We start from the raw sequence: 10393 nt of genomic DNA, 5'->3' as shown, positions 1-10393 counted from the left end.
TGATATATCTGTACATCCAAGCCGTTTATCCCTTTTCTAAGATTATTTTAAGGCATGAACATAAAAATGAGGCATATCTAATGCTCAAGTGGACCACACCAAATAATAATCTTGATTGCAGCGTAGCATTAAATGTCAGTTGCATTAAATGCAAGAGTCATCTATGGTGTGGTCCACTTTAGCGTTGGATATGCCTCATTTTTATGTTCATGCCTTAAAATAATATGAGAAAAGGGATAGATGATTTAGATGCATGGATACAACACGGTGGGCCCACCCACAAAACTGCCCGTTCGGAGCTATGGACTAGCGGGCGTAGTACGCAATCCGCCGGACGCGGATTATTCGTAAGGCATATTCAACGGACTTCGATTCCCTGCGAAAGCCTTCCGCACAAAGTTTCTGCGCTGGGATTATAGATGGAGCCCACAATGATGCTTTTGAGAAATCCACACCGTCCATACGTTTTTAGAGATCATTTCAGTACGGATGAAAAAATGAGATTGATCCAGATCTCAGGTTGGCACACTACAAGAAACAGTGGATATTCAGTGACCACCGTTTGAAAAATTAGTATGGCCACAGTGTTTCATATCAGGATAATATTTTAGTGTTTTCACTTCATCCCATTGATAATGACATTATAAACGGCTTGGATGCAATATAAACATCAAGATGGAGCCCAAGAAGGTTTCCGTGGTAGTAAACCCTTTATCCAGATTTCCCTCCCGTATGGTCTATTTGAGTTTTACATCCAAATGATTTTTATCCTATCATCCTAAAATGATCTGGAACAACGGATGGACGGAGTGGATTTCTCAAAACATCACGGTGGGCTCCATCTAGCATCCCGGCGAACAAACTTCCTGGGAAAGGCTTTCGCAGGAAATCCGCCTCCATATTTAACGCTCAAGTGGACCACACCAAATAATAACCATGGTTGCGTTAAAATGCACAGGGCATTAAATGTTAGTTGCATTAAATGCAAGAGTCACCTGTGCTGTGGTACATTTAATGTCTGGATCTGCCTGCCTTAAAATAATACGAGAAAAGGGATAAACAGTTTGGATGTACAAATAAATCAAGGTGGGCCCGCCCACAGAATCGCCCGTTCGGAGCTAGGGACGGCCGTCGGTAGTATGCAATCCGCGTCCGGGGATATCAGACCACCATTTCCCGGAAGAGATTTTCCCAGCCACGCCTGGACCACCTGAGATTTGTAGCTGCTTCGTTTTTTCGACCATGCCTCAAAATAAGCGGGCAAAACGGATAAACGGCGTGGATATACAACGCAGGTGGGCCCCACCGTCAGGGTCGCACCCTCCTGGCTGGATCCGGCGTCACGGCTGATCCGCGTCCGGTTTCTACGGACCGGGATTGCGAAGGGTAGTACAAGGTACTGACTTCGTACAGTGAGATACTGGAAAAGCTACGTGGGCCATACTATGATGTATTTATTTTATCAACACTGTACATCCATTTTTACAGCTTATTATAGGGCATGAGCCAAGAAATGAATCTGATCAAATAATCAGGTGGACCACAACATGGGTAACAATAGTGATTGAATGACCATTATTAAAAGTTTTTTGAGTGCAACAAAAGTTTCAGATCAAGCAGATATTAGTGCTTTCCCTTCACCCAGGTTTATGTGACCTATTCAATAGGCTGGATGGCAAATAAACAATACAACGGGCCCTAGGAAGTTTTTAATGGTGGGCATTCAATAACCACTATTTCCTGTGGTGTGGTCCACCTGAAATATGAATCTACCTCATTCTTTTGTCTAGTTCTATAAAATGAGCTGAAAAAATGGATAGATGGAGTGGATAAAACATATACATCATTATAGGGCCCACATAGTTTTTCCATAGGTGCCACGTGCTAGACTAGCCCTTCCGAGTCCCTCGCAGGCACGCTACGTAGGGATAGACACAGATCAGATGGCGTTGCCAGCACCACGCCACCGGCAGTGTATGGATGTGTTGTGCGCTATGGGGCTCAATGTGATGTATGTGTTTCATATCCACGCCGTCCATCCGTTTTCCCCCCTCATGTCAGGGCATCGCTACAAAATTGAAGCAGATTCTAGCTCTGACGGACCACACCATAGGAAAGAGTGGTGGTTGAACACTCACCATTAAAAACTTCTTGGGGGCCACGAAAGTTTTGGATCATGATGATAATTTCTTTTTCCCTTATCTATTTCCGAATGACCTTATCAACAGGTTGGATGACAAATAAACATTAAGGTGGGCCTTAGAAAGGTTTCAACGGTGGGTGTCATTATCCCCAAAGTTTCCCTTAGTGTGGCTTCAGATCTGCTTCATTTTTGTATTCGTATATTAAATTTAACTGGAAAATTGGATGGACGGCGTGGATATAAAATACATACATTACGTTAGGCCCCACAACACCTAGCACATCAACACACCACCTCTGGGGTGTTGTCAACACCACCTAATCCATCGGCAATTAATACACCCTTCTCGTCGAGGCTTTTCTCTTCTCTCCATTTCCTTTCATACTCCTCTTTTTCTCCTTTTCTACGTACAGAGCGTGATCTTATCTCTCGTGAAATCACTTCGATCTCATCCCAGGTACACCTCTTTCTCTCTCTTATGATTTTTGGACTCGGAACTCTGGATTATTCAGTTAAGTCTCGAGTTGAGTCGCAACTCGCCCGAGTGTGGGGGCTATATTGACTTGTTATAGTGGGGTCACCACTGTTTATGGTACGGTATCCTATGGTTTCAATCACCACTTTTTCCTATGGTATGGTCCACCTGGGATTTGGATCTACTTCATTTTTCATATTGTGTGCTAAAATGAGCTGGAAAAACGTGTGGACGGTGCAGATATACAAAAATATACATCAAGGTGGGCCTCATCCTCAAGGCCGCACCTAATCCCTCCCCTCTCCGCAGATTAGGTGCGGACAGCGTCGTACCCCCGCCTGGGAACGGGCAGCGGCTTTGTGTGGCCACCGTAATGTATGGTATTATCCACACCGTCCATCCATTTTTTCGTATTATTTTAGAGTTTAATTCCAAAATTTAGGCAGATCCAATGCTCAAGGGGACCACACCATTGCAGAATGATTCTCACCGTTGAAACTTTTCTAGGGCCCACGTGATGTTTATTTTCCATCCAACCTATTCGTAAAGTTACATAGATCTGGGTGAAGAGAAAACATAAATATCAGCTCCATCCAAGACTTCTGTGGCCCCCAACAAGTTTTCAACGGTGATATTTTAATCCCCATTGTGTAGTCCACTTGAGCTTTAGATCTGCCTCATTTTTTGTTTTACACCTAAAATGATACGGAAAATTGGATGGACGGTGTGGATAAGACCCTTACATCACGATGGCCACTCAAAGATGCTGCCCCGTTCCCGGCTGGAGACGGGCGGGGTTAGGACGCAATCCGCGTCCGTATGATATATCCCTTCCTTACCATTGCATATTCTCTCTCCGTCTTCTATCAGGCTCATGTACTGATATTGCTAAAATACTCACAGGGTTCTTTGTTTCTTTCCTTGATGACAAGAAGAAAGATGGGCTCGGTAAATGTACTGTTGGTTGCGTTGATAGTTTTGAAAATAGCGGCATCGTGTGATGGAGGAGTTACCAGCAATTACAATGGCAAATTCGAACCGTCCATCGACATGCCTTTCGACAGTGATGTTTTTCGTGTGCCCAAGGGCTATAATGCGCCTGAGCAGGTGTATATCTGTGTGTTTTCATTATTTTCATAAATACTGCTGCATTGATGATCCTAACTTTTGATCTGATTTGGGTGTGCTCACCATGTTATCTATGTTACATCCACTCCATCCATCAGCCAAACATTAATGAGATAAACAAATCGGATGGGCCACACCACAAAGTGTTTATCTTTCATCAAACCCGGTCATTAGGTGTGGTTGATAAGAGAGTATACAAAAATTTGCATGATCCAAAACTCAGACAGGCTTTACCATGTGAACTTAGATGTTTTAAGCACAGCTTTACATTGTCATCACTCGTTTAGTTGATATGAGTTTTGTATTAGAATATCATGTATGAATAGTGAAATCAAGGGTTATGATGCAAAACCGAAAGGAAAAGCTAGATATAAAAATATTTAAAATTATTTCCTGCCTAAAAATAAAGTTCTAAAAGAAATAGTAGATTTCCTAATTTAGATATGTGAAAAAAAAAAAAAAGTGATAAAGAATTAAAAAGAAAAATAACCATTTTTGTGTGCACACGTGCAGACCGTAGATGCAGGTCTTTTCTTCAAATCTTGATCAATAGGTACATGTGACTATTTGGTTGCATTAGTTTCTCACTTAATGGATGTAGTGGATTCCACATGTAAATATGGTTGGCCTCCTAAATTTTGAGTGCTTTAGCACTCTTGGAAATGGAGGTAGAAGTGATAATGGGTTGGGCTCGGCCCTGTTAGGGCTGGCCCGAAAGCCCATCCCAAAGCAATTTAAAATATGGCCGAGACCTACCCCAGGTCCGGCCATTGACAGCCCTAGGTGGAGGATTTTGTCTTCCGTTAATAGGGCAACTAAGTTGTGGTTCACCCCATGGCTCATGCAACTAACTAGAACATATAAATTGTGGGGCACATTTTGGATAGAACATCATCATCGTAGTTGTTTAAACTTTATTTCAATTAATTGGGGTCTGCTACATAGATTCTTTTCCACCATTCCACTCTACCGAGGACCATATATATTAAAATAATCTTAATCATTCATTTTTTAAAAACATTCAATTAGATTTTTAAAATTAAAATAGCAAATAAACCAACCTTCAATGAAAAATAAACAATTACGATTCGTTCTCCATTTCGAGCAGCAATCACTAAAACGAATGGGTGGTTTGGAACAAACAGTAAAGAGCAGTCGGTGAGAAAAGTTCAAGCTAGGGTTTTCGGTCTTAAACCCTTGTATCATTAACATATAAGATATCAATAATACATTATCATAATCGCTCTGGTCAATATAAATTGTTGAGATATACTTCCAGCTTTCTGTTATTTAATTGTGTAATGGATGATATTTTTTTGTTAATTTTTAATTTTTAATTTATTTTGTTTTTTGTTCAGGTTCACATAACACAAGGAGACCATGTTGGGAGGAGTGTCATTGTTTCGTGGGTGACTCCATTGAAACCGTTCCCGAACATTTTGACATATGGACGGCTGGATGGCAAACAAAAGAAATCGAAATGCAGTATCACCTCCTACAAGTATTATAACTACACATCGGGCTTCATTCACCACTGTTCCATTCACAACTTGGAGGTATCATCTTATCATACTCTTCCTATCTCCATAAGCCAGAACTCGTCTTTTAAGTGTGCATTTTCAGCCACGGCCCATCAACCAACAGGAACCACTAGATGAATGGTCTGGATGCGTGTCATTTTCAGCCCTGGGCCATTAACAAACAGGACCCACTAGATGGATGGTCTGGATGCATTCCCTTGTTGTGGTTTGAAAACAAATAGTTTCTTTCGAAACAAAACGGTAGCCTTTTTTGAATCGTGTATTCGCTTCAAGGCCATCCATCATCAACCGTTAGTGTGCGCACATATACTTGTGTGCACCTAGGGTGCGAGTTAGAAGAATTAAACGCAGTGTGGGAAATGTGCGCAGTATAACACCGAATATTTCTACGAGCTTGGACATGGGAATGCAACTCGACGGTTCTCCTTCACGACTCCTCCGAAAGCGGGACCCGACGTTCCGTACACGTTTGGCGTTATAGGTGGGTGTACTGTCCCCCCTGCTTATTTTAGAAGCACGTAACAACATGGCACATGCATGGCCAGTGGGCCACACATGTATGCCATTTAGTTTCAAAAATATGCCCACACACGTGCCAACTTTGCCAACTTGTGCGAGATCCCTGACGTTCATATGGTGGTGTGTCCCATCCTAAAAGATATACAGGTCCATTTATCTGGTGAGCAACACATGCGCGTGAAATCTAGACTGTTGGTTTTTTTAATCTAACCATCCATTTCGTGGTCACTGTGATGAATTGACGGGCCCAAATTTTGGGATAAATAGTATCTGCGATGGGGACCACCATATGAATGTTATAGATCCCTCGCACGTGTCACAATGGCACTTGTGAGGATGGACGTTTGGGATAACAAGGTGGTGTGGATTTGCAGGGGACTTGGGTCAGACGTTCGATTCAAATCAAACGCTGGAGAATTACCTTTCCCATCCAAACGGGCAGTCAGTGCTGTTCGTGGGTGATCTTTCATATGCAGATCATTACTCGGATCATGATCAAAGGAGATGGGACACATGGGGTAGGTTTGTAGAGAAAAGCACTGCATATCAGCCGTGGATTTGGACCGCTGGCAATCACGAACTGGATGTTCTTCCTGAATTTGTAAGTTTTCTGTTTGGCTCGTTGATCTAAACCATTGGATTTTTCTCAGTTTGAGTGGGGAATGATCACATCCGTCGAGCCGAATGGTAATTACCATATATTGGATCTTTGTTGGTCCCACCGTGATGTGTATGTGGAATTCAAACCTTCAATATGATTAGCCTCATGTTTTACCTTGCATCACTAGAACAATCTTGATTGAAAACTCAGGTGGGACACACCAGGGGGAGCAGTATACAATCATAGCTAAAACCTATATTAATACATGGTGTGACCCACCTGAATTATGAATCAAGTTGGGTCTTGGGATCTAGGCCTAAAATGTGGGGGAGAATCTAATGGACGGGTTGGATGTCAATCACACATCAGAGTGGGCCCCATACAGCTCAAACTTATGACCATTGTATTTCCCTTTATGTGCATTGTACTTATATAGTAATAAGGTATGTGATAATTCTGAGTGGACTGTTGTATTTTTCTTTCTAAAAATTTATATATAGGCCACAAACCGAAAGGCTAAGATCCTCCGGAGGAGATTTTTGGATCAAAGTCTGTCTACGGTGGGCCCCAATAGACCAACGGTCTGGATTACCTAGTCATGGTCCCAATAGACCAATCTACGGTGGGGCCCACTATTTGGGCAGTTCAGATTTGATGTAGGCTCCATTATTTTTTTTAAAAAAAAGAATGGTGCTCTTGTTTCTTAATCATAGTAAAGATTAGAAGCTTGTTAATTACCAATTTAGGGCGAGCTACAAATCAATGCATGCTCCTCTTACATGTCCCGTGACTTTTGTAGGGCGAATCAACTCCATTCAAGCCATACAAGCATAGGTACCGCGTACCGTACAAAGCATCAGGCAGTACATCCCCTCTCTGGTACTCCATCAAGCGTGCCTCGGCCTACATCATTGTCCTCTCCTCTTATTCAGCCTACGGTGAGGATGAATTCCGTACTGTTTCCACTTATGTTTGGAGAATGGGCTGGGATCGTGTGTTGGGCCTGGGCACCTTTTTAGGCCCACTGTCTGCACGTGCGTTTCGCCCATTCAGGTTAATGATACGGTTCTCTGAATTACACAGTTGCAATACTGCCGCTCGTGCCTGCTTCCATACACGTGTCATTTACCTCGAATCCAAACCGTCCAACTAGTGGGGCCCACTATAGATGGATTATACGCAAAAAAGAAGAAGCCATAAATATGTGATCTTAATTGGCCCGTTCGTAGATATTTAATAGATAGAATACGAGTATTGAAAGTACGAAATTCAAGAAACTAGTGTTCATCAACCAGAGGTTAGCATTGGCTAATCAAATCCAATTTTCAGGACATGGCCAATCTACAGTAGGGCCCACTACATGGCCCATTCGGATTTAAGCTACTTGCCACATGTACAGAAGATCCTGATTTCACACGTGCACGTGTTCTATCGTACAGATATGCACTTCCAATCCTTGGTCAGGCACCACATGCGTCTTGCATGTAGACCGTTGGTTTCATTTTTCTAAATTTCTTTGTACATGCTCAATCCAACCGTCTGTACCTGTGTCCCCCATGAGAAATCAAGGGCTGCTAACACTAGTGTGGGTGTCTGCTGCAGCGAAGTACACTCCACAATACAATTGGCTGGAAAAAGAGTTCTCGAAGGTGGACAGAGCTGAAACACCATGGTTGATCGTGCTCGTCCATTCGCCATTGTATAACAGCGATCACTACCATTACATGGAAGGAGAGAGCATGAGAGTGATGTTCGAACCATGGTTCGTACAGAATAAAGTGGACATAGTCTTCGCGGGTCATGTTCACGCTTACGAAAGAACGGTGAGTAAGCTTTGATTAGCTCTATCTTTCATCTGAGCCGTGCAAAACATGGGTACCACCATGGAACTTTGAGTCAAACCATTGGCTATCAATTGATTTCTGTGAAATGGACCACCTGATACGTGGACTGACCTGGTTTCTACGTCAGGTGATCTTCATGGTCTGGCCCACCTTTTGCACAGTTCGGATGTTATGCAAAGTAGCACGTTGGCAGGAAAACCGGGGCTGTATGTGGGAATTCAGATACAGCGAAATTCAATGTACTAGGCTAACCATTTTCATATTGTGTAATAGGAGCGCACGTCGAACATAGCCTACAACATAACAAATAGAGCTTGTAGTCCAGTTTTGGACCCTTCAGCACCCGTTTACATCACCATCGGCGATGGAGGTAACATCGAAGGAAGAGCAAACGAGTAAGATCTAACTTCTTTGGACATCTTTGATTTTCATCTGATTAACTTGAAATAAATTGAGAATTATCGGACTCTTATCTATCAAAGTGGGGCCCCATGTTCGGCGATCGGGCCCATCTGAAAGTTATCCAGATTGGAAGATCCAACTCATGCCAGTTTTTGGCCTCTTTCTAATTGAATGTGGACTGGTGTGATATTTCTTTTCTTAAATGTCTATATTAAGGCTCTGCTTATGCAAGGACCATGATTGTGCTTTTGGGCAATTGTCCATCTGCTGCAGGCCCATCTGATCAACAGTATCGGTAAGGTAGAAAATGGGCTTCACCGATCTGGCCTAACGATTGGGCCTACCATCCAAAATCTCAATCTACCAGTATCAGATACCAGCCTGGATCCAGCCCATTTAATCTTTGGTCCGAAAACTCAGGCTGGGATCCAAACCAAGGGCCTTGATGCGCAAACCCCGTCCCTAGATTCAAACCAACTATCCGGCACGATGCATATCATCATCTCCAGGGCTGTCAACGGGCCAGGCTGAGGTCTCTCCAAGTGCAGTCCACATAGTAATCCCAGGACTCAGCCCATCCTTGTTTGATTATGCTCAGCCAGAGCCCGAGTCCAGCCACCCACTTTTGTGCAAGATCTTGGCTGTTCATTACATATGCACATCATGCATGATAGATGACAAAAGTACCATTGAAAACCTAAGTGACCGAGCCAGATTAATACGCGGACTTAAAACCATAAGACCAGGTGGGCCGGCTAGGCCCATTTTGATCATCTATCAATTTCTTTTTTTGATCATTTATCAATTTCTTTCATTGTGCAGGTTTATATATCCACAACCAAATTACTCGGCGTATCGGGAAGCAAGCTTCGGACATGGCATTCTTGATATTAAGAACCGGACACATGCCAGCTTCACTTGGTACCGCAACGATTGTGGGTCGGGTGCGAGCATAGGGGATTCGCTGTGGCTTTATAACCAGCATTGGCATCACAACTAGAGTAGAAAACACTCTCTATGGCTATTTCTAGTGTCTTAGAAGAAGCGCTTTCCATTTCCGTTTTCACTAGTTTCCTTTTGATAAGAATCTATGGATTGAACCTTTTGGATTAAATTAAGATTGATGGGTGTTTAGATTTTCCATTTTTGTTGAAGGATTGATTCTAAAACTGCTAGGTTTGGACCCAAGATGTGGGCCGCACCAGAAGATTTCTTGCAATGGATTTTAGGCCATTCAACATTAGATGGGGCCACTTGAACTTATCCCAAGTGGGACCCAGCCTGGCTAGCTAAGGCTAGCGTTGCCAAGATGTTCTCTTGATGGTTCTATTTTCCCTTCTACTGGAAACAAGTAGAAAGAAATTAGTGAGTCGCAACTCACACGATTCAGGAGGATAGGGTCCGACTCAGTCCGAGTTAACTCGGACAAGTCACGTCCGAATCATTTGGGTCTTAGAAGTTAAAACCATGACATGACGGACCATTGTGGTGATTCTCAGCCAAGACGAACACATTGGGGAACTCAAAACTGATGAATGTCCTCATACATCTCCACTGTTGCATTGCATTGCATTGACTTCCATCTCCTGTATGGATGCTTGTAATGACCAACCAAACAAAGATTGTACAATCCAGGACTCACCAATCCGATGATTGGCAACCCCTTGGATTGACCAATACAAACGCACATTTGAAAGAGGCATTTGAGGCCCAAACCCTGTTTGGTGCGTTTGGATGCAC

The 10393-nt window shown here is 43.0% G+C and overlaps 1 protein-coding gene across 1 annotated transcript; it reads left to right on the top strand.

The window, feature by feature from the left end:
* Positions 1-2501: 2501 nt before the first annotated feature.
* Positions 2502-9794, top strand: LOC131253466 (purple acid phosphatase 2-like). The gene is made up of 9 exons (XM_058254466.1): positions 2502-2600; positions 3522-3725; positions 5105-5302; positions 5657-5768; positions 6181-6407; positions 7207-7345; positions 8010-8230; positions 8525-8646; positions 9476-9794. The coding sequence occupies exons 2-9, from the start codon at positions 3543-3545 to the stop codon at positions 9651-9653; spliced, it is 1380 nt and encodes a 459-aa protein (XP_058110449.1). The 5' UTR covers positions 2502-2600; positions 3522-3542; the 3' UTR covers positions 9654-9794.
* The last annotated feature ends 599 nt before the right edge of the window (positions 9795-10393 follow it).

Source organism: Magnolia sinica, chromosome 1 (genome assembly GCF_029962835.1).
Source record: "Magnolia sinica isolate HGM2019 chromosome 1, MsV1, whole genome shotgun sequence".
In the NCBI taxonomy this organism is placed as follows: Eukaryota; Viridiplantae; Streptophyta; class Magnoliopsida; order Magnoliales; family Magnoliaceae; genus Magnolia; species Magnolia sinica.
This window is presented reverse-complemented; position numbering and strand designations above follow the sequence as displayed.